The sequence below is a fragment of the Colias eurytheme genome, chromosome 5 (assembly GCF_061535395.1).
Source record: "Colias eurytheme isolate Ceu_HAF_F1 chromosome 5, ilColEury1 Martin Lab GWU primary, whole genome shotgun sequence".
Taxonomy (NCBI): Eukaryota; Metazoa; Arthropoda; class Insecta; order Lepidoptera; family Pieridae; genus Colias; species Colias eurytheme.
Window position 1 is genome coordinate 7,429,745 of NC_142984.1, and position 26,416 is coordinate 7,456,160.

Consider the following 26,416-nt stretch of genomic DNA (forward strand, 5'->3'; position numbering starts at 1 on the left):
GTGGAGAGGCGTCCCTGGACTTTAAACTACGATCACGCGCTCCCTGAGGGTCCAGCATCACGTGCCCACTCGCCACTTACGCTTCGCATCCACCCTTCGAGCTAAAAGCTCTCGCGACTCCACTCTGGCCGGCCGGTTAAGGCAAGCCAGAGGTGGGGGTCCTGTCCTCGTCAGGCTTCACTCCAACCGGCCGGTGAAGGCGAGCCGGAGATGAAGACAGGGGCCTCCCCCGGGAGCACTCGGTTCCCGCGGGGTCGCTACTCCCCGACACCCCGCCACAAGGTGTCCTGCGGGTTGACTGATTGCACGGGTGGAATATCTATTGTCACGTAGACAATAGATATTCCAACCGTGGGCGATGGGGTCGTCACATCCCTACGCCCTTATTATTATTATTATTATAATTATTAGGAAGTTATTCCACGTTTCTTTGAAGATAGTTTACTTTATTAAATTGACGCTTCGCTCGTTGAGTTTTTGTTGGTTACTGTCAACGTTTATTTACTTTGATACAAAAACTAGAGGCAACAGATTTTTGTTTATGGCTGAAAAAAATTGCCATATGTATTTAATTATTGTTTGTTATCGTTAAATGTTGAACTATTTTTAGCTTTATACATTTAGCATATAATCATTCAATGGATTTTTACGTATTCTATACCTAATAAAAGTATTTAGGTAAACACCAAAATACTTTTACACTCAAAACGTTTTATGACTAATGATCCAATCCAGAAATAACATGTCCACAAAAAGTTAAAAAGCGTCACTTTAAACAGGCTACAGATGCTATCTATTCAGGACGGGTAAAAAGTCTTAATAAATCACAACATCAATCAAGCCAGAGCCGCCAATGAAAAATAGCGAAAACCATTAAAATGTACGCACAATTACTTCGCCGCACGCGACATTTGCTGTAATTACAACATTTATGGCACATCAATCATCCTACTAGGGTTTTTGTATCAATATTATAGTACCGCTGTTTCCGTATAACAAAGAGTTAATACACTGTGAAACTATTGAGTCGGGTGATTATTATATAACTACAACTTAGCTTTTCATCCGCAGCTTCGCCCGTGTAGTCAAAGGATACCTTGGGACCTTAGGATTTTCGGGATAAAATTTATCCAAAAAGTGTATCAAATTTTATAAAATTGGTTCAGCAGTTTTTGCGTGAAGGAATAAACAATCATACAAACTTTCGCATTTATAATATTAGTAGGATGGAACTGAATAACTAAATAAATTGGAGTATCTGCTTATGTACTTTTTTTAATTAATGCACATTGATAGCATACGCTAAGTATGAATACTTGCTCATTTTTTTATATCAATTAATTTAATTATAATCTTTAGAATTTTCCAACTGAATTTTCCTTATCACTATTGGCAGAACCCTTGGGCAGAACTGACAATTATTCAGACCAAGGGTGATATTCAGAAGCTGATTCCAACCGGAAATCTTAGGGATGCCGGTATTTCTAACTGCACAAGACACATTTTTTTATCATTTTACTAATTAAATAAATACTTACATTCATAAAAATTGTATTGAATCTATACGATTGTGATCAATTTTCACTGATTTCTTAAATAATTTTTGAGGTATTATCACTGTATTATAGAATGAACCACCAATGGTGAGACTGTGAAAAATGTGTAACAAAAAATAATAAACCAGTATAAAGTGACTGAACATAACAAAAATAACCTAGGGCTAAATTAAGTACAATGTTATTCTTTAATAAAGATTTTTTCCTCGTTGAAAATTTTGATTTTTTACAGTAACAAAGTGAAGGAACTTCCAGAGTAGAGAAGATTCCGTTTGTATAATTTAAAACATTTAGTTTATTTTTTGTATGGTTTGGTTTGTATTGCTATATTTGCTTTCAAATACATAGTAATATCGTTATATCATTTAAACAACATCTTTAGGTATGTAGGTAATTTTAAAATGATTTTATACTTAATTTAGTTTAGTAGTAGTTTGTAGTACCTAAATGAACTCCCGGTAAAATTTGAATTGTATTTTCATTCTAAATATCGTTAACTCTACATTTTATTAATATATCTCTATATACAATTTCTCGCTACACATAACAGAAGCAATAGTAAATTATATTCATATACTTATGTAATGCAAACATAGGATTAAACTAACTTCGCAAATCGAAGGTGCTAACACGTCCTAAGGGGAAATTGAGGAAAGCCTTTGAATTATGCACTGCCATGTCAAAGGGAAACCCACCTAAGGGCACTAATAGAGCCAATCTATTTCCCTTTCCATCGTATTTATAACTGATTCGAATAGTAAGCGAATCAGCACTGGGAAAGATCTCATCAAATATTTATTTCGTACTGTATGATATTATGCTAGTTTTCAGTTTTAAAAATATAATATATGTAAGGTGTAGTTGTAACTTTTCTGCTAAAGTTGGATATCTTTTATGTGGAAAAACATACAGTAATCTTTGAAATAACGGCTTAGAAATAAAATTAATTTACGTATTTATATAATTTTTTTTTATTTATTATAAATTCGTTCGTTTATAAACATCATTGTTGCGGATATTTATAGGTGGCGTGAAGATTTAATTGCCTTTGTGTGTTTAAATTGTTCGCTTTTTATATTCTATTTTTCGAAGATAAAAACAATAATTGTATATTATCTCATCTCATAGGTACTCATACTAAGGTTTAGACGCGAATTTCGATTACATGTTTTAAACAATAGTTCATACTAAGATTATAGGTAACGATACTATTACCAATCCCATAAAGTAAGTTGAATACTTTATCAAATACTTAGAATTCTGATGCTCACTCCACAAGACTTTGTGCAATAAACGGCAAAGTGCATATAACTGATTAGGTTTAGTGCGCGAGCTCAAGTATTTTCATCTGAATATTAACGCTTAACTCAAAACTTTGCGCTCAGTTATTCAGTTGAGAACGGGTGAGACACGACCAACTCAACAAGAATGTCTTCTGGGATCTAAGATGATTTGCTGGTTATATATTATAGATAGACAAGCTGTTAACAAACACGAGTTTATACCGGCTTTATGAATGATATAACTTATTGTATTTTCCCCTCGTGTATTTGTAATTAGCACTCCGTGAAGGTTTCAGCAAATTGTCTTTATATATGTTTAAAGAAGAATGTCGGACGCCTTTGTGTGGGATGCTAAATAATTATCTAGAGAGTAAAATAAGTGTTTTCAGGAAAACTCTGTTTTAATAAGTTTGTGACAATACCGTGTACTGTCGCTCCGTGTAATTTTATACTTCCTCTTTATATTTTTATTACAGCATACATTTATTGTATCTTAAAAGCTAGCACCGCTCCACACCCTACAAAGGAACCTCTTTTAATATTATTTCACAAGCTGCCTCTTAAATTAAACGTTACAATGTCTGCGGTTTTATATCAAGACGTTGAAGATTAATTATCGTTCATATTTTTTTATTTCTTATGCTTTGAAAATGCAAATTAAGGGTTAGGATATTAAATAATTTTAAGAGAAGACTTATGGAAGCGAACGTATTAAAATCTTTATGAAATACTGTTTGAAGATAATTGTTTTTTTTTTTTAACACTAAATTGAAATTAAACCTTCACAAATATGTTGAAGTGAATTTCTGATATTAAAAATTCAAGAGTACGTACATGAGGCTTTATTCTCAACATACAGGGGCTTTACGGCTATGAATTTTACAGAACTACAGTCAATTTGGGTCAATTGTGTACTCTCAGAAACTCTAAACTATAACTTATATGTACAAGGAATGTTGACATCAACCTCATGCCCGCGTGAAAAAGAAGTCTCTTGGCCACATTTTTAAGTGGAACGTATTTATGTACTTCACTTTAGAGGTGCTAGAGAAAAGCTACAGAGAAAAGACGAGGGATCGTGCCTTTTGTTTATACCTACCCTCCTTTTGTTGTAAATAATTGCTTAAATTTGACCACTTTGCAATAACATTGGCAATGTAGAGCGAAATAAACCAGTTCACTACGAGACTCAAGTAACTGGGGTTCGACCCGAAGTATTTCATAATAGGAGCTTTTGTTTATTTTGAGAGAAAAATATAATTACGTACTTACTATTATGTAAGGAATGCATTGAGGATAGAAACCTTATTACTATTTAGCCCTTTACAACCGGTCTGATAAGATCGTGAGTCTTGACTTTAAAAAAATCTGGACCAAAATCAAATCAATTTTTGCGAACGCAACCTGTGCCGATCGTTAGTGAGTCTATCTGAGAACGCGCGAAAAACTGGTTTATTAGTGTAGACACAAGTCATAACTTGTCAGAAGCCCAGAGGCCGCAAGAAGGATGGCTGCGTTCTTCGACAACGATTCCCGCTCGCGTAAGTACCTAATATTTACGTAATTTAAACAGATATTTAAACAACTTTCTATGTGTATCGTGTGTTTATGAGTTGCTTTAAAGTATATCAAGTGTTTTTTGTACTTTAAATCGATAGTTTTATTAGAATCTTCTTCGAAATTTAAACACTCACGGTCGTGTGATACCGGTCGTAGTACGTACAATTAATTTGTTTTGTTGTGGTGCATTTTTAAGTTGGTTTTGAGTATTATGCTTCCTAAATATGGTTTTATTTTTTATTTTAGGGCTTAAGCTTACTGATGACATGATAACAGACCTATTAAATGATGGAAATAATAATTCAGAGCTAGAAGATTTTGACGAAGATGACCTGGAATTATTCGAACAAGATGTCTTATTTAGGCAAACTAATGATGAAAATCACTTTGAAGGGGAGCAGGTCGATGAAGTTGTCCCTGAGAGTTCCTTTATGGCTCCTTCGACGTCATCTACTCCAGTAGTGCCACAACTTTCTCCGTTGATTGAGATACAAATCCCACCGACACCAAGAAACACTGTTCGGGCATCTAGAAGATCACGCCAAGGCAATTCAACTTCTGCTACACATGACAGATCCAGCTTATCAGATGTTGTTCTGGAAGCTGTTCGAGGAAGAGTTTCAGCATCAGCACCCAGGGCAACGAGAAAGAGAGTATGGAAGCAAACTACATTCGCAGAGAAAGCGCACGACTATCCTGCTCAGCAAATAAAGCCGGCAAGGCGTCCAATTGATTATTTTAACGACTATTTTGACACTGAGTATCGCGATGCACAAACGAATATTTCCTACGCACTACAGGCCGTGAACTCAAATGTACAAGTGCAGAGATCGCTTAATTATTTGCAGCACATATCAACATGGGCTGCATTTCCTTTCCTCGACTGCCGATGTATTGGAGAGCTGGTATCTCGTCTTATGTCGCGAGACAGGTTCCTTGTCCTTCGTAATGCACTCCATGTTATTGATTCTGATACTCCGGCTGCAAAAGATACAGGTAATCCGCTATGGAACGTACAACGTTGAAAGTTCTCATACACTTCTTGGATCTTGCGCTGGTCAACTCTTGGAGGCTTTGCCGAAACTATTGTTTAGCCAATAAGTTACCTAGAAAAGAATCACTGGCTCTGCTTGATTTTCGTTTGAATGTTGCTGATAGCTTATCCTGCATACCAGATCGTCTTCGTAGAGAAGAAAATGAGGATGATTTACCATCAGTTCCTCCTCGACATTATAAAATATTCTGACCAGCTAATGTTTTATCAGAAGCAGAGGTATGACGGATATGAACACTATCCTGTCTTTGATGACATTAAAGCACCCAGATGCTGTCGAATGGAAGGTTGTGGAAGTCGCTCTAAAATTAAATGTACCAAATGTGATGGGTATTTATGTTTGTCTCGTGACAAAAATTGTTTTATGTCCTATCATGTTAAAAATATGTAGTCTTTATCTTTACTAGTATCTATTAAGGCTGATTATTGTTATAAATCCTATTGTACTTGACATTACAATTTACAATTACATACTTTGATCTCTTGGAAGTTAATATTTACCATTAAGTTTGATTTTATCGTTATTGAGTCTTGAAGACTGATTAAAAACTATAAAAGAATGTTGAATTTGTGTTTTTTTATTAAAATAAATATATTAAAATATGAAATTTTCTTTTTTTAATCTATAAATAAATGTAAATATATCGATGAGAACAAACACTCACGATCATGCGACTTACAAATTATTCCTGAGACTCACGATCGTGAGGGTCTGATTGCTGGAGACCAGCATGAACAGGATTTTTTTAAATATTTTTCTTACATTATAAGGACCATAAGGAAAGGACAGAATAAGATTTTAACTGGTTTTGGCAAAATTTTTCCTCCCGGTTGTAAAGGGTTAGTACAAACTTACGGTTATTAAAACATGAATACCTGCCTCATTTTCAGGAGTTATCTTTTTAATCTCTGAAAGAAAAATAATAATGATTCATTAAATTTATAATTGTTGAACATGTGACACGAGAAATATCATTATCAAAGAACTATTTAGTATAACATTGATTTATTAAAAACAATACTTAATATTGTTCAACATATCCTAAGGTAGCTAAAATGAATAAGGTTTAAATTTATACAACATATACCTCAGGTGTCCGTTAAAACAAAATAACACATATTGGACTACGAATTAAAACACGACGAAAGTTGAAAAACCTGTCGAAACAATAAAGCTTTCACTCGGAATAGTTGAATAGAAATGACTCAAAAAAAAAATTTAGCCCGCTTCTAAAATAAAGATAGAAACACGAATTAACAAATAAAATATAGGACTTACAGTCCGATTGCAACTCAGGTGTCTGTAACAACAAAATATCGCATATTGGGCGCCGAATTAAAACACGCCGTACATTGCACGAAACTCTACGAACAATAAAGTTTTCGATCGAAATACCCAAGTTGGATATAACTTGCGAATGCTAGTCCACTTCGTATTGCATGCACTCGATGGGCCACGTCCCGCGATGGTCACGTTATCCCGTAAGCCTGGATAACCAGAAAATCGATTTCTGTTGCGAACGCGGGATATCCATGTCGGAATTTAGTACTAAAGGTATTTTGGCTGTATTTTAAAACTTGTTCTTTTACAGTATCGAATTCGGTAGCGTTGAATGAGGTATTTGATGAAATATTTTTGCATAGCTGAAACAGAATGTAATAATGAATTTTTTGCGAATTAATTATCATAAAGCGTTTATTCTTTCATATTTTAACTTCTGCCGCTAAATTTTAATTTTGCACATTTAATTTCGAAAAGCTGTAGTTAGTTTATTGTTACTTTTAAAAAAACAGACAAGTAAGTAAAATACGTATTTAACCGAGTAAACAATTATTACATATTAAGCATTCAAAAATTATCATATAATATATGCGATATAATATCTAATAATTAACTTTTTCATGCAAGTCACTTATTACTCACATTTGCATAGTACATTTCGTATAACATCTAACTTCTATTCATTTACATACATAATCGCAGGAATGTTTCAAATCTCTAATCAGCAGTTAGTATCAAACAGAGCCGATCTCGTTAACAAAGTTCCATACAATCAAACTAACGTCAGTGTAACTCATGAACAACCACAACATTTGTACCGTAGCACTAACACAGTTTGCGATACCAAATTTTGGGGTAATATCTGCTCAATAACACTTGCTCCATTAACTCCTGCGTCCGCAATAGACATCACCTCACTTCTTCGTCACACTATGAGAAAATTCGACTACACTTCGCATTCGCTACGTATACATTGCTCCTTATATTTGAGCAAATACACGACGCTGACCTAAGCGTCTTACATAAATAGAAATGTACTGCAACTGAGCTTAAATTACAATGGGATTGGTATCCATTAGATTTAGCTTTTAGTACCTCTAATATAACGTGGTGTTCAAAATGCAACTTTCACGTGATAGTCACACGGTATACAATTAAATATCTTTATATTTGGACAGGTGATGTCTTTAATTACGAAATGTGTTAAAGTCCTAACTAGTGTTAAGCCATAGTCAAATCTGATACAAAGCTATAAGGTTCTATTTGTAAAGTTAAGGAGACTCTGTGTGTAAGGGCGATTTATTCAATTTTATGTGTGTTCTAATTACCCACAGTTATGTTAATGGTTGGTATCCCAGCTTTCTATATATATGTCATTGTTATTCTCGTGATATATTACACGAGTTGGACAAAAAGCTAATGTTTTTGTACTTCGGCGACAATCACTGTATTTATTCCCAAATTTTTTTACCCGCTTATTTTCCTAAAATAGGACGCGTAACACATATTCTATTACATTTACAAATATAAAAAATCCTGTCCGTTTAAAATGATCATATAACAATGCAGAAAATTATCTCTTTATTTATTAGAACTATGATTGAAATTTTTTGTATGATATTAGCTGTTATGTAGAAAACCATGTTTAATTGTATTTTAGGCAGGCAAAACCTTTCTAGAATACATGGTTTATAATGCCTTTTCAGTTTCGGTCCACATATCCAAATATCAATTCCGAACGTAATAAGCCAAATTACGTTTAAAAACGTTTAACGTGACGTCATAAACGTGAATCAATGTCACATATCATAACCTATATTATATTACAGGCGTGTGTGAGTATACTCTAGAGATCGTTGTATTAATATAGATTTACGAATGGGTTAAAATACGATATAACATTATATTGTCCTGTCGATAGCCATGAAACTATAAACCCCTTTGTTTACGTTCTTCAGAACATATTTTATGGGCTATATTTTATGTCATAGGCGCGCTGGAGGTGAGCGATATATATTTTATAATGCTTTCAATGTATTTTTATTTTATTTTAGATAATGTTACTTTATTCAGGATTTAATATGTTAGAATTGATTGTTTGTTTGGCTCACTTTTCGGTTTATACCCAAAAATACGTAAGCTATTATGACCTGAAGGTACCCTCAGGAGGCCCGTGTCCCAGCAGTGGGAACGTATATGGGCTCATGATGATGATGACGTAAGCTTAACGGAACTTAAAACTAGAACAATGCAATAGGAAAAGATATGAAATTGAAATTCTCTAATGATATAACTCAATTTTTATTTAAATACTAGCGGTCCGCCCCGGCTTCGCCCGTGGTACATAATATTATCCTCGTACTTCAAGGAATATAATAAAAAAAGAATTATCGAAATCGGTTCAGCCGTTCTCGAGTTATGCGCTTACCAACACATTTTGCGATTCATTTTTATATATTTTTAAGGGTGCAAAAGAGCTTTTTTAAGCAGCGTCATTCAATTTTCTTATAAAAGAATTTTTCAAAGTTTGAATTATGTTACAGTACAATCTCCAATCTTCCTAGCATTAACTCTTGCAGCCATAATTTCTAACTACCTTCAACTAATTGAGTATCGAATGACACGTTCCCGTAACAAAGCCCAAGTTAGCTAACCTCTTTAAGCACTCCAATGTTAAGTGTCATCCGGTCGTTATAACTTGTAGTGTTTAATTCGCTTTTACTGTCATTAAATGTTACAATTTACTGCCAAATTACTATGTTTATGTACTCTAGAAACATTTAAACACCAGTAGAAATTATTGTTGAAATTGTACAATACTTAGTATTTAAAATATGTACCAATCTACAATACGATGACGATGAGTCGCAGAGTTTTTTTTTAATGAAACACCACTTCCCTTGTTCTAAATATTAATATGTACTTTCTAAGCCTTGCAATTTTGGTTTATTAGTTTTAGTATTAATCATGTCATTTTAAACAATGATTAAATCTTAATATCTTAAAATACTATTATAAAGGCGAAAGTTTGTATGGATGTATGGATGTTTGTTACTCTTTCACGTAAAAACTTCTGAATCGATTACAATGAAATTTAGCACACATATAGAGGGTAACTTGGATTAACACATAGGATAGGTTTTATCCCGGAAATCCCACGGGAACAGGAACTATGCGGGTTTTCCTTTGAAAACGCGGGCGAAGCCGCGGGCGGAAATCTAGTACTATTATAAAGGTGAAAGTTTGTTACATGGATGTTTGTTACTCTTTCACGTAAAAACTACTGAACCGATTACAATGAAATTTAGCGCACATATAGAGGGTAACTTGGATTAACACATAGGATAGGTTTTATCCCGGAAATCCCACGGGAACGGGAACTATGCGGGTTTTCCTTTGAAAACGCGGGCGAAGCCGCGGGCGGAAATCTAGTTAGCTATAAATATTATAATAGTGTCCCTATTTTAATCATAATCACACAATCAATAACGCAAAAAAGCTGCTGACGATTTTTAGGATTCAGATCACAATATCATCATCATAATCAGCCTATATTGTTCCTACTTGTGACACAGGCCTCCTGAAAGGGGTTTTAACCACAACGCTCCATGCTGCCCTAGAGCGGGTTAAAAGATTATTACGCTTATGATAGACTAATATGTATAAATTTAAAATTCCAATGAACAGATAGTCTTTTGTTATTTTAATTATTTTAAAACAACAAATATGCAACTCAATAAAATGACTGATGAAATAATATTATGCCAAATATCATACCATGTTAATTGGTTCAATACGTCCATATACAAAATAGCGGGTTTAACCTAAATAATGTGGTATAATTACAAATTGTTTATATTAGCTGTCAATTTACAATGATTAAAACTGTAACTAAAATATCAAAACAACGAACTATTAAGCAATAATAATATTATCCAATAAATTATTGGTTAATTAATGTAAATTATATGGAGCCGGCCTGTCACGATATATCAAAAACAATTTTATAGGGTTCCGTAATTTTAATATGAAAGAGCGAGCATAATGAATATGTGCACACTGACGATTTATATAATTATGTAGCATTAATGTAGTAGTTATATTTTCAGATTTTTTTTATTCGTTAAATTTTTACCTTACTTTTTTTAACCGACTTCAAAAAAAGGAGGAGGTTATCAATTCGGCCGGTTTGTTTTTTTTTCTATTTCATTTCAAACAACATTCTAAAAATAAAATATTCATCTTCCCGGACATACCCTGAAGGCGACATGTATTCGTTAATTAATTTACTTTAAAAAATCATGAACTTAACTACTACTTAATATAAGTTATTTAAGTATAATATTAACTTAGTACTTTTTTTTTTTTTTTTTTTTTATTGTACAATAGGGGAGCGCTTGGCCACAATCTCGCCTGATGGTAAGCTGAGATGTGGCCTAAGATGGAGCGCGCTTCCCTAAAATGTACCTGTTCACTCTCCTCTTGAAGACCTCCAAATTGTACTCGTCGGGGAACACAGATTCAGGAAGCATGTTCCAGTCCCTAGCGGTTCGAATAAAGAATGACGATCCGAACCGCTTTGTCCGGGTACATGGAACGTCAACCATGTGGCGATGCCTAGAATCTGTGCGCCTCGACGAACGATGGAAAAATGGGGATGGCGGAATTAGGTCGTGCAATTCCGCAGCGCACTCTCCAAAGTGTATCCGGTAAAAAACCGATAAACTTGCCACTCTGCGACGGTGGGCGAGGCTCTGGAGTTTTTTGCCTACTAGCTCATCGTCGTTTATTAGCCTCTTGGCACGCCTCTCTATCGCCTCAAGTGTCTCCAGCTGGTATTTGGCAGATCCATCCCAGAGGTGAGAGCAGTATTCCATGCACGAACGGACCTGCGCTTGATAGAGGTTGAGCAACTGTCCCGGGCTGAAATACTGCCTCACCTTTGCCAGTATACCAAGCTTTTTTGAGGCTACTTGGGCTTTTGATTCAATGTATGAACCAAAGTTGAGAGTAGGCGTTAAGGTGATACCAAGAAGCTCGAGGTGGTCAGTTATCGGTACGGATACACTTTGGAAGGACGGAGTTAGGTTGAATGGACTCCGTTTAGCGGTGAATAGACACGCCTGGGTCTTGGTCGCATTGAACTTGACCAGATTGGCCTCGCCCCATTCGGAGACTGCCTGTAAGGACAAGTTCATGCGTTCGACCATCGCCTCCCGTAGAGACTGGATTTGTGCCGTACTGGCTCGCGCGCTAGATGCATATCTCTCCACAACGGTGCTATCGTCTGCGTACCCATAGATACCGGGTTTCAGCAGATCGTTAATGTGTAGCAGGAATAGTGTTGCGGAGAGAACTGATCCCTGAGGGACCCCGGCATTAATAGCCAATTGGTCGGACGAGCAACCGTCGACGACTACTCGAATCGACCGGTCTCTCAAGAAATCTGAGATCCATGCGCATAAACCAGTAGGCAGACCGTACGATGGAAGCTTGCCAATAAGACTATCATGCCAGACCCTATCGAAGGCCTTCGAGATATCGAGGGAGACTGCGAGTGCTTCACCATGATTCTCGATGGCCTCACTCCAGATATAGGTGGCATACGCTAGAAGATCCCCAGTGGACCGATTTCGGCGAAATCCGTATTGGCGGTCACTGAGTAGATCGTTCGCTTCTAGGTGTGCCATTAGCCTGCTGTTCAGTACACGCTCCATAGTCTTGCAGAGTATGGACGTGACTGAAATTGGCCTATAATTGGAGGGGTCGGCACGACTGCCTTTTTTGGGCACAGGCTGCACGTTGGCAAGTTTCCATGATTTCGGTACTTTTCCAGTCATCATCGAAAGGCGAAAGAGGCGTGTCAAGACAGGAGCGAGCTCAGGCGCACAGGTTTTAAGCACTATGGCTGGTATTCCATCAGGGCCACTAGCTTTGTTCACGTCAAGATTTCGCAGCGTTTTCAGAACCTCAGTCTGACGGATGCGAATTTCTGGCATGCTCACCTCGAATCCAGGTAGACTGGGAGGTTTGGCGCTTGCGGGATCTAGACGTGAATTTTCTGCGAACAGAGTAGCTAGTAGGTTCGCTTTCTCCGTGGCAGTGTGAGCCAGCGACCCATCTGGTTTCAGCAGTAGAGGAAGTGAGGGGCGGCAGAAATTCGATTCAACCGACTTTGCCAGGGACCAAAACGCTTTGCTACCAGAAGGGTAAGAAGTATAATAAAACAACAGAATGAAGTGCAGAACAGAACTGACATGTTTTATTATTTGAAACATATATATATACCTATATCACCAAACCAGCCAGTACAGTAAGAAGTTCACATATAACATATTAGATATTATTTTTAACACCCCCACTATATCTAACAATGTTATATTGATAAGTGTACAATAACAAATAATTCAAACATAAATATGCTGAACCCCCAGTTGTAGTTGTAATCTTCACATCGCCAGAACATAAAACTGACAACTTTTCACTGTTTGCAACGATAATTTCCTGTTTCTGATCATAAGACGCATTCATAACCCAACTTTCATTTGCCGTAAGGTGTACACTGGCTCCAGAGTCAATATACCATGCATTTTTATTGAAATTCCCGCTTAGGAACACAGCACTAAAAGCATTAGACTGCATTCGGGGTTTTTCTTTGGAGTTCGACGCGTTTTCGTTATTTGTACATTGATTTCGATAGTGTCCTTTTTGTTTACATCGGTAACATGTCACCAAAGAGTATACAATTACTACGTAAGACATGTCACTGTCTTCACCTTGACGTTTGATTTTGACGGATCGACAATGTTACCAACATTGACATTTTTTCTTGACGCCATTTTATTTTTCATGTACTTCGAACGAGCTGCGAATGCTCCGCCAACTTCATCATGTTCCTCTATGGTTGACTCCATGTCTAACAATTTCGACTTTATAGAATCAGCCGTTATGTTAATGCCTGAATGCTCTATTGCCATGATCATCGGTGAAAACCGCTCTGGTAATCCTGCTAATAACAATGAGCCTGTCCACTGGTCATTTATTTCAAAACCTGTGCCACTTAATTTTTGAGCCGTGTCAATTATTTGAGTCACATAGGACGTCATTGAACTGCAGTTTTCCAGTCTTATCGAAATTAGATTCCGTAACAGATTTATCCTTCTTGAAAAAACCGTTGTCATCGAATAACTGTTGTAATTTTTCACAGAGTTCTTTTGATGTTCTTACACTTTTTACATGTACAAACAAAGACGGATCGATTGTCATAATCAGCTTTGCCCGGGTTTTTTCGTCATCTGCAGCTCCTACGATTGCTCCTTCTGGCTTTACACAATGTTTCATGCCTTCAAGGATTAGGAAATTCTCTGCCGCGAAGCACCACTCGCTGTAATTTTCCCGTCCACGTAATTTAGGTACATTTATCAAGTAGTTGGCCGCCATCGTAATTCCAAATAAAAATTTTATTTCACGAATATCCAACAACACAATGAAAAAACGTGTTGAAAAAAGCTTTTTAACACTCGTACTAAAACGAAATTCTTGTTAAAAAAAACTGCTTTTTTACTGATTCTCTGGGCCCATAACCTATAATAAAACAACAGAATGAAGTGCAGAACAGAACTGACATGTTTTATTATTTGAAACATATATATATACCTATATCACCAAACCAGCCAGTACAGTAAGAAGTTCACATATAACATATTAGATATTATTTTTAACAAGAAGCCAGTTTGTTCCCTATACGGCTAACGTGGTCAAATCGAGCTTTCCGTAGAGCCTTTTTGCAGGACTTGGCGGCCCGGTTGAAGGCTTTCTTCTTCTCAGATACGTCCTTGGCCTTGCGGTGTCGAGCATCAGCCCAGGCTAGATATGCTTCATGTTTAAGCGCTTCAGCGCGTCTACATTCAGCTCTGAACCAGGGTTGAGCTTTGCTGGACGTGGCTACATCGGAGAATGGAATGTAGTACTCCATTCCCTGCCGCAGCACATCAGTCACAGCATCCGCACAGGTTGAAGGGTCTTCAGAAGAAAAGCAAACAGGCCGCCAGGGATAAGATGCAAAGAAAGAACGCATCTCGTCCCAATCTGCTGACTTGTATCGCCACACGCGCCGAGAGCCCCTGGGACTGGGATCGGGCGGCGAGTAGACAGATACAGATTTCACCAGACAGTGGTCGGAGCTGCCAAGCGGCGATGAAATCGCTACCGAGTAACGGTCTGGATCGGTTGTCAGCAGAAGATCCAAGCAATTGGCTGTATGGCTCTCAACATCAGGAACCCGCGTCGCTCCTTGAACCAGCTGGGTGAGATTTAACGCTATAGCGAGTTTACGCGTCTCTCTCCCAGCGAGGTCAGTGCACTGGTATGGGTATAGCCACTCCTGGTGGTGGGCATTAAAATCCCCCAGAAGCACTAGCTGAGCGGAAGGGTATTTGTGTTGAGCAGCATCCGCCGCCTCACTTAGGTACTCTGTGAGCCTGATCGTCTCCTGGTCTCCGCTGTGCGCTCGGTAGACACAAGCATAGATGAGTTTCTCTAGGCCTGTGTCCACCAGCATCCAAAGTACAGAGAAATGGGGGTCTTCAAGGCAACGGAGACGCCGACAGCAGATGTCGTCACGTACGTACGCGCACACACCTGACCGAGCTTTAAAGTTATGCTCCAGGGTGTAGCCGGGATACGATAGGTACGCCTGATCAGACGGACATCTAATCTGCGTCTCCGTGAGGAACAAGATACAAGGCTTGCTAGTCTCTAGGTGGAAGTGGACTGCAACGAGGTTGGAGTGTAGACCTCTGATGTTAGTGAGGTCTACTTTCAGCGAGAGGGAGTGCTGCCGCTGTACAACGTTTTTCTTGTACCTTGTCTTTTTCATTATTTTAATGGAGAGTGAAGTAGGTGTGAAGACGGCAGTGAATCGAGGCGCTATACTTCTAGACCTGAGACGCACATTCAGAAGCTACACTTATGGGGACTAGTCTGGAGACTGCGGGGACGCCCGAGCCCCCCCAAGGATGTCCATAGGGCCCTCTCGTCCGGTCGCCAACCGGCACTATGGCGCATCTTGGGATTTTTCGCTAGTTGGCGGGGCAGCCTTTCACATGTGGCTAGCACGCTACTTGGGCCCCCTACTGACTAGCGGTCGGCCAGCGGTGAACCGTGCCTCGGATCCCGCTACCCTCCATGACTAGTCTCCAGGTGCAACAACATAAGTGTGCGTCAAATCGTCCAGGTTGTATAAGCGCAACTGATTCGACCCGTCTTCACATGGGCTACATCAGCTTCATCGTGTCGGAACGCGGACGCTTGGCGACACGGCTTCAGCTGATGGGTGGTCATTATAGCCGCGACGATTGTCTCCCACCATGTCACCTGATTAGCACCACCCAGGGGCCACGTGTAGGGTATCCAAACTCCGGGTAAACTCCTACGGACGAAGGTGACTCGGCCCCCAAACAAGTACAAGAAAAATAGATCATAAGAATAATATAACCATTAAGGTCGATTTTCATCGCAATGCTAAAGGAACCCTGTAAACTAGTTTAACTTGTGCAATACAACAGCAGCAGTTCAATGAACTGTCCTCTATTGGTCGCTACCGAATTAACATACTGGATAATTTTCACTGCGATCAAACCCATTGACGTTAGATGAAATGAAGCGGATCGTACATCGCATTTAGTTTATTGAATAGCGATAATGCACGGGTGGATTGCATTTGTATGCTCTAATTGATTGTATCAGTACTTGCAAATTAGTTGAAAATATTGAAATATAGTCCCACTATTAGGAACTGTCTTTACTTTTTAACTTTAAAAGTGTGTTGACCAGCAAAATTCATGTACATCATAAAACGTGAGTTATTATTGGTATAATTGGGTATTGCATGTTTATATCTTTACATACTTTGTGAAGAGAAAATATACATCCTGACGTAGAGGTACTTACAAAAATAATTTCAGTTACTATTGGGCCTATTTTGATATGGTTATTCTTGGAATAATCACTAGTATACCTCTCTTGAAAGTTTTTAAACAAAGACCGTTAAACGTGTATTTAGTAAGGTAAGTGCCCAATTTGTAGCGAGAAACTCCTGGTACGAAATGAACACTTCCTAGACTTGATAGAGTCAGCACTAGACAGGTACAAAGGCGTCTTATTGAAACTGGATAAACGGTTATTATCTAATATCTAGTTTCGCGATGGTCGAAAGAATATTAAAATGTAGATGAGACCTTTTGTTTAAACTAAATTTATATTTCACTTGTCGAGTAGTTTGCTTCTATCTTGTTTCTCCTACTGCTTTTGTTCTTTGGTACGCGAAAATATATCGAACGCTTTCAATTTTTTAGAATCACAATATATGAAACTCAAACAAAATGTGTTTCCATTAATCTTAAATAATAATAAATTGTAGTAGTAGTAGTAGTACTAATAAGATGTTCAGACGCAGATTTTACAACAAAAGACAAATGAGAAGTTTAATGGTAACTCGCCTTCAAACAGAATAAATATTAACTAAGTATTTGTTATATTATAAAACCCGGAGTAATAAAAAACGGATGAACGACACATAAGCATGAGGATTTATACATATATCTATCTAAATTATAATTGCTTTAATAAATGTCAAGATAATTAATCACACGTACGTACGAAAAATTAATAACATTTGAATAACGAATTGGTAAGTAAAACTCTGAACGTCCTCCACGATAGCATCAAATTATTCGACCCTCTTGAAAGCATAATGCCCATATCGCGTTAAAACCGAAATGTATGTATTATACCAAAAAGCAATTTCAGGCAGCGATCATAATAAGCTATTTAAGTTGATTTGGCTTCCGATGAATGTATAATTTAGTTATTAGTTGCGTTATTCCCCGCGTACAACTACAAATTTGAATTTTGATATGCACACGTTATTTATTTCGTATATTTAACATAGAGATTATTTGAACCAAATTTGGAATATGCGACGTTAGATAACGTTTTAATTAAATATTAATGCGATCATAATAAAGCGAAGGATAAACATAATTAAAAATGTCAGCTACAGCGTTCCCAATTTCTACAGAATAAACATGAATATTTAATTATACTGCAATATTAAAATAATAATTTCCATAACAATCGATAATTTTCAATGGATTAGGTGAATTTACAGTAATATTATTTGGTGCTGTCAATAAGGTAATAAATATAATATAATAATAAATAAAATTCTTTCTTTTCGCCTTCACAATGTTTTGCTAAGGATATTTCAAATCTATTGACTAAGAAGAATTTTCGTTATTAGTATCTTTAATAGGTCTGTGAATCGTTCCGTCACTCGAACATACTTTAAAGATCGATCAGAGAATGTTAAAAAATAATAAAATACATTTTAACTCAAATCATACTTTAAATGGAGATCAATGCGTCTGAGATTCTGAGTTAAAACAATAAATGTCACAAGTAATTTAATAAATGTTTGTAAGTTGATATTGTTTCTTAACGACTTAGACATGTTTCTTCTTTCATTTTCCTCGTATATTACTTTAAAGTCTTTGAATGTCATTAATTAAATGAATTCCAATAATTTAAATGTACAGATTACTTTTAAATTATAAAAATACTCGGTATAAATTAAGCTTTAAACAAACACCAAGGATAACATTATTACTATAAAATATATTTTGCAAAGGAATAAGATATAGGTTTTTTTTCCATTATTTTAATATTGACCTCAAGCAAATAAATTAGTTTATAAGTTGATTTTATTAAGGCTTCAAGACTCGAGTTGGAAACCTAATAAACAACTTACTATTGCACTTTACCAACTATCCTTGTCGTTTGCATAAATATCTTATTTCTGGTGTACTGCGACGCTAATGGAAAGAGTGGCATCTATGGAAGCGCGTGTAACTCGGCGTTGTAATATTATAGTTCATTTATATATATTTTTTTTCATATACCTTTAAGATACTCTATAGGAGAAAAGCTTTTTTTCTATTATTATCTAGATTCTTCAGTCTCAACATCATTTTGCGATTTAAAAATAAAAAAAATACAATTTTTCAACAGAAGTAGTACTACGTCATGAATATTCTCTTTCCTTTTTTTATGGTGGAAAGTTAAAAAAATAACTATTTGCAGTCAAGAATTTGAAAGTCAGCTCTGAGTAAGACTCCAATATCTACAGTATTTAGAACTACTATTTTGATACGAAGATAATTTCGAAGTACAACAAATTTTATTAACTTGCTAAGATCTTGTAATTAAATTTTAACTCAGCAAAACTGCTGAATTACTAAAAACATCTTATCAAAGCTGCCAGTGCAAAGAGATTCAACTGCATTTTTAATCAATCCGTCTCATTGACAACATTTAATCAGATCGTCTTATTGTGTTACGGAATATTCCAGTAGATTTGAGAAAATCTCGGGAATTATGCAAAGTCCCCACAGAAGTCGTTACCAGCGAGTTCAAAGGGAATCGTCTCTACCAATAAATCTTACGTACTTCTGAGGTTTTCCATTGGTATCGAAATATTGTATAATACGCCCTACTATTTTATTACATTGAATGTGGGACGAAGTATAAAGAAATCGTGAAGTCGAGACGATTTATTGAATAGCGCGCAATGGTATTGTTATGGAAGAACTTGATTTCGGTATTAACTAGGATATATTCTGGCGGAAAAACATTTAAATGTATCATTTTAAAATGGCACGTGATTATTATTGAACTTTAAAATTATTACAGATCCGGGATAGTATTTTATGTTGGTTTCTTTTCTCATGCAGTTTTTATATTTAGTAATTTTCAGTTTGCTTTCTAACTACAACATCAATAAATATAAAGAATTCTAACTTAAATATAGTATTTTAACATACAAGTTGGGTTACCTGGAAGAGATGGCTCTGTAGCCATAAGGTCGCCTATTGTGAAATTTATGTGTACCTATTCCATTTTATGTAATGTCTGTAATTTGTTGTACAATAAAATTTTCATTCATTCATTCATTCACAATTCCTTCTTTAAAGCACCTACTTTAAACAGAATAGAAATCCAGCAAAATCTGTGGTGAATTATTCAAAACGAGTGCCAAATTTATTTACTCTTGCGTCCACGAAATGGATAACAAGACGCCATTAGCAAATTATCTATTTATTAAATCTGTCACTAATCCAGCGGTCAGCACTTTGATACGGCGATAATGGCGCGAAACCCCAAATGAATCCTCTTTAAGCCTATAATGTTTTCATTAAGGTACTTTACGAAAATGGAGGATGATATTCTTTAATAATTACTTCCGACCTTTGATAATTATTACTTGTGATGTAGACTCTACTTATGTGTACTTTGCTTATCTTATAACGAATACTGACGACCTAATGACCTCTTAAGTCTTATTATAAAAGATTGTTTTATTGGAAAATCGTAAAATTTAAGTATACATTAATACAAGGGTTTTCCAAACTAATTAACCTTATCAGTAAGGAGGGATGTGTTATTGCAATTGCATTTGTATACGCAAAACAAGAATTTGAATGTTTGAAAAGCTTTGCTTTGATTTATTTCATGGAATTGATAATGTATGCTCTAGTAGTATAAATGGAGCAATTCTATATTTTCTAGCTAAAAGATTCAGGTTAATGTTACGGTGTGTTGTTTTATGTTTAAGGGTCTAATTAATTAATACGTCCCGATGGTCCTGGTTGAAAATAGAAGCCGTAGATTTATGGGGCTGTTATAAGAAAGTTAAGAACTTTTTGTGGCGAATATTTGAAATATCTCAGGGCTTTTCTGTACAGTGTGAAATATAAAAATCCTAAAAAGTTAAAATTATACTAATAAATCATTAAATTAATAAATTATTGGATAAAAAAATGATTTTTATTTATATTCAAAAACATTCAAGTTGTGCGATATTTAAACGGTATATGGTAAACAAACTTTTATTAAATTCAAAACCAAAAAAGTATAAAGTTTTCGAGTCAAAGTCTAACTCGATAAATTTAGAACGTGCATAATCGTATTATTCAAGTTGCATGAACGTAACGTAGCCCGTAGCATTACCGCGTCGTAGCAACAGTTGCTCTCTACGCCCGCTACGCTGCACCCGCTTTCGGTGCTACGAAGTAATACGAAACAAAGACTTTACTTATACAAGCGCAATGATATTCAATTGAATGATTTATTATGTTAAGTTAAAAGTTAACTGTTTATAAAGTATAATATTATCATTAACTACAAAGTTATGTAAAGTTATATTTTTGAAGTGTAAAATGCAGCTACGAATAATTGTGTGCTATTTACTCCTAATTTATCTTGAAGGTAAAAAAAATGCAAAAGTTATTAAATTTATTATTCGTGTGTACGTATTTTATAATTCGACACAGTTAACAGTATTTTTATATAGTTTTAGTATGTATTGTTTAAAATAAAATAATAATGGAACAGTTGAATTTATCAAGTCGTGCATTTAATTTATTATTTATTTAGTGGAAAATTTATTCTCAAAGAAGTCAATTTTTTTATTTTATTGCAACAATGCTGTAAAGCCTCTAACAATTTAGAACCTTTTATTTAAAATCATGTTCTATTTTAACGTTTAATTAACGTACCGTGGTAGTTAAATTCAAAATGGATTTTGCACAATAACCGTGAAATAGAACCTGACTAATTAACAAATTTAGACGCTCTTTTATTTGCATGATAATTTTCTAAACCCAACCAGAATATAAAGTTAAGCTTTTATTTTAGCGTCCATTTGTCTGCAAATCGTCGGTGTGTCCATACCAAATTTAAAGCAACGAGGGGAGTCAGTTACTATGACTTGTGATTATGACCTCGAGGGCGGTAAACTGTATTCTGTGAAATGGTACAAGGATAATGAAGAATTCTACAGATACATGCCCCGGCTGAAGCCGCCACAACACTCGCATAGAGTTGAAGGCGTTAAAGTTGACGTGAGTTTTTAACTGCATTTTAAATATAAATAATATATTTTATTGTAACTGGTAAAACTATATTATGACGATTCAAATGTGCTTCTAGAAGACGTCTAATTTAATAAATAATATATTTAAGTTTCAATTTATTTAAATTATATTTTGTTCTGTTATTTATATTGCGGTTAAATATAAATATATTTGAATTAAATATAAAATATGTCAACTGTACAAATGGAAACATGAACGCAGAAATTTTAATTCACGACATAAAATTACAGACAAAACTTTGTTTGAATTCTTGCATTTCTAAACCCTCGTGTCTATGAAAATGAAAAAGCATTAAACCTCTGATTGTAAGTATACTGAATTATTTCTGCGGCATTGAAGCGGTGAGTCTATTCATACGATGGATAAAATATTCATACACAAAACTTGTTTACAATATTGTATGCACCGTGTTTGATCTAGGGATAAGACTGGAATTCCTCCCGACTGCTAAAAATAAATTCTTTTACATGTTCGAAGCTCACATTTTTATGCAACAACACAAATAGATTTGCATAGTAATGTCATTCACGTTAATCCATAAACCCGATTTCGAATATTTTAAGGTGAGAAGAGAGAGCAGACAGGATTTTGTAAAATCATAAAATTTAAATTGGAAGGGATCTCTAGCTTTTCCCTTCATATGATGAGTTAGTCTTAATATGCCTGCAGCTATGCTCCTGGTACATAACCTATTTCATGATAAATATCGCCATATAAAAAGTGTACGTATAAAAAATATAAGTAAACATAATAAATAAAAATGTTTTAGTTACTAGTAACAGTTACTTTGTTACACAACTAAATCATTGATGAATTAAATATTAATTCTTCTTTATAGCACGTGGACAGAAGTAATAAACAAGAATAAATTAAATAAAACATAACCAGCGAATTGCAGAAACTCGAAACACTTAAAAGAAAACTTATTATAAGTACCTAGAATATGACTTTTACATAAGAAAGCTAGCTCGGCTAATGCCACAGTTTTCAGTTCATTTTATAATACGAGAGAAAATAAAATGGAATTTATTACAAAGTTCATTTCTTTAAGCTGAAAAACTTTTACTTTGAAACTTACCATAAGAAAATATACATCTTATGTACATATACTATTAAAATCTTATATATTATGTATTACGATGTCACAGATGTCACAGATTGTACAAATATAGATGCAAATTACCTTCTTATCAAACTAAAAAATAATATTTTAAACATATTTCTTAAACACAAACTCGCAATATTTCTATAAATTAAATTTAACTTAATTTAGCACATTCCAACACAAAATAATACGTAACCAGACTACTTGCGCCATAATGATCCCCATAAGTGACCTATCTCTTTATTTAAATAGAAGCGAGAGTAACGTCCATTAATGTATTCATTTAGATGGAGAGGTCAAGCGCTCGCCGCGTTCACCTGCGGGATTTAACATTAAAATCTCGAGGTCTTTACCGCTGCGAGGTGTCTGAAGAGGCACCATCTTTTCATTCAGCACAATCAGAGGCTTTCATGGAAGTTTATTGTAAGTAACACTTAAGCATTTGTATATAGAAGCTTACAGTTTAGTTCTAAGGAATTTAAATGAAATACTCGTGTATTGTGTGAAAGAGGTTTTTTTAATTATGTTCTAGTTACTTTTGCTTTGGTTTAAACGTTTACAGTTTACTTCTATAAATTATTATTGGTAATGAAAATATTGCAAGCGATTCCGTAAATAAATACGTAAATATTGATACAATTTGTTAAACTATAAATAAAGTTTTCAAAATTGAAAAGATACCTATAAGTACCGAACACCTACGCATTGTTACCTTTACCCTTATAAGTAATTTTATTTTTATTTCGGTAACTTTGGAGCGAAAGATCACAATAAAATATTATGAAAATATGGAAAATTAAAGATCTTTATTGTATCTTTTAAACGATTTTATCTTTGTCCTTTGAATTTACTTTGATTATACACTCATTTCCATTTACATATCTATAAATAACTTTTCAAACGTCGATCGATGTATCATTTAGATATTGAGCACATTAATATAAATCTTAGTCCGGGAAATTCAGGTCTCGAATCATCATTGTATAGGTATATAAAACTAAAGTTTATTGTGATAAAATGTATAAATATTGAATAGAACTAATAATGAATTGGACAACTTACTTAAGTATATGAGTTTTATAGATTTATAATATTTTTTGAATAATCACTATATGTACCTGTGTTTAACTTATAAAATAAACAATTATCTATATGCTTTGTTAATTTTCAGATATTTCCCGTGAAAATCCTCGTATAGTTGGATACGACCGACTTTACCAAATACATGAACCACTGGAAGTCAATTGTTCTTCAGCAAAAGCGTTCCCACCACCACTGTTGGAATGGCATGTGGATGGACAACTGGTACGATAAAACTATACTAATTTTACAAAGAAAAGCAAGATTTTTTTACGATTTATCTCAAAAACTACTCTATCTATTGTACAAATTCATTCACTATTAGAAAGCTACACTTTTACAACAGCGAAGCCTTGCGAAGCCGGTTCAAAGTAAAGACAAGGATCCTGTATCTGAATTAATACAACCGTTGGGAACATAATATTATGTTTAGTTGTTTGTAGGTACATAGGTACTCAATTAGTTGTGCAGTATTTTGACACTCGCGCGCCTTCAAAACCTCTGAATACTACCTTTAGGATAGGTACCATTGGCCTCTTAGAACATTAAAAATTGGCCTAGATTACAAAATTTTACGATAAGCAATATCATGTAGGTACCTAAATGAAATAATAAGAGGACTCCGAATGAATGAATTACAGAATAAACTCTATCCAAATTTTAACTCATGTACCAATTGACCAAAATATTTATACCGTTCGCGTTATTATGAAAATTTTCCAGTGTCTGTATTGTTGTAGGTATTATTAATTTTGTCTCTAAATTCAATTTTGAAATGATGGAATTGGAATGGATATGGGACCCATATTGCGAGAATTCAACGAGCACATGGACATTTTCACAATGCTCTACAATGTACATACTTAAATCATAGTATACATATAATTAAAAATTCTTGCAACGCTTTGCAAACTTTATCAATTCACCAATAGGTGGTCTTTCCGAAAATAGATATGACACAGCGCAATCTTTAATCGTGCATATTATTGTTTATTTGTTGCACAATAAATATTCTATCAAATATAAAACTACAAAATTACCTATCCAATGTATTTGGCCGATAAACTATTCTGAACTTTATTTCGTACAAAATGCATTTCGATGAATGCAGCAAACGAAAACAAAAGGTTATTCACATTCAACTTTTCAGTCGCTCAAAATAAAATTCTGAGGAGCTGCAAATTTTCAGCTTTCACAAGTACTTGAAATAAATCAAAAGCTAGAAGTTTGAAAATTATAAAATTTAACACACGCATTTCTCTCATATTAATGTTATCATATAGGTAGGTACTTATACCCACAGCATATAAACCCATATTATAAAATCATATTATACCTATATGTGCCAGTAGACGAACCGTTTAACATTATTTTCATAATTAATATATTTTATATCTTTATAGGTAACAGAACCATCATGGTTGATAGAGTACGAGCCAGCAACCACGTCCCAGGGCTTTTTTATATCGACTTTGGGTTTGCGAGCGCCTGCCAAACCACATTTACGACTGAAATGCGTTGCTATCTTGGCAAATCATAAAAGGGAACGCACCATTTTCATCCGTAAGATTATTTTAACTAGCTATCACACTTTTAGGTGGTATTTTATTGCTAAGTTAAAGATTTCTCAATTTTATTGAGTAGATCAAATCGAAAAAGGTTTTGGAAATCTTAGTATTATTCCTTTGCCAGATATTGGTAATATTTTATATCAATTGGTCATCATATTAATTTAATATGGAACAATTACGATTTATTTATGGCAAAGGAGAGTAAAATAAGCAAAATAGAAACAAAAAATTGCAATTATAATAATTTATATTGTTTTTTACAGAGACCAATTCATCGCCTGGACAACTAGAAGCTAGCTTAGATTTAATAATTATTTTCATCGCCAGCAATATTATATATCAGAAGATATCTTGATGCATTAATTAAAATTATTAGTAAAAATTAAATTTAAATTAATTTGTAAATAAAGTCATCTCCTCCTCAATGTTTTTGAATTTACGTGACCTAATCCTATATAAGTATGTAACTCGCACTTCAAAAGGATTTTGAAGACATGGTAATAGACTACAGGGCACAGGCCCATGTTGAAAAAATTATGGGTCAATTGAACCACCAGGTGACCTATCTAGAACGATTTAAGAGCATAAAATAATAAGATTCATCACTATGCCGTCACTTCTAACCTGTCCACCTGAGTGCAGATGAGAATTCGAAAGTAGGTACCGGTAGAATTTTTTCCCCTTGTCTCCATGATTTTTGTTCGGCGTTGCGGAATAATGGATTAAAAGCAGTATAGAAAGAGTATGACACAGATGCCGTTCAAAATCAAATGACCTTTACCCCGGCAATTGTTGGAAAATAAAAATAAATTCCGACTTTGTGGACCACCATTTTTGTACGGCATCTGTGTCATACTATTTCAATACTGCTTTTAATCTATTATTCTGCAACGCCGTACATAAATCATGGAGACAAGAGGAAAAAATCTCTA

At 35.0% G+C, this 26,416-nt stretch overlaps 1 protein-coding gene across 1 annotated transcript; it reads left to right on the forward strand.

The window, feature by feature from the left end:
* The first annotated feature begins 20,974 nt into the window (after positions 1-20,974).
* LOC149908533 (uncharacterized) lies at positions 20,975-25,888 on the forward strand. The gene is made up of 6 exons (XM_090102012.1): positions 20,975-21,060; positions 21,490-21,695; positions 23,121-23,256; positions 24,005-24,138; positions 25,317-25,476; positions 25,748-25,888. The coding sequence occupies exons 1-6, from the start codon at positions 21,012-21,014 to the stop codon at positions 25,837-25,839; spliced, it is 777 nt and encodes a 258-aa protein (XP_089958138.1). The 5' UTR covers positions 20,975-21,011; the 3' UTR covers positions 25,840-25,888.
* The last annotated feature ends 528 nt before the right edge of the window (positions 25,889-26,416 follow it).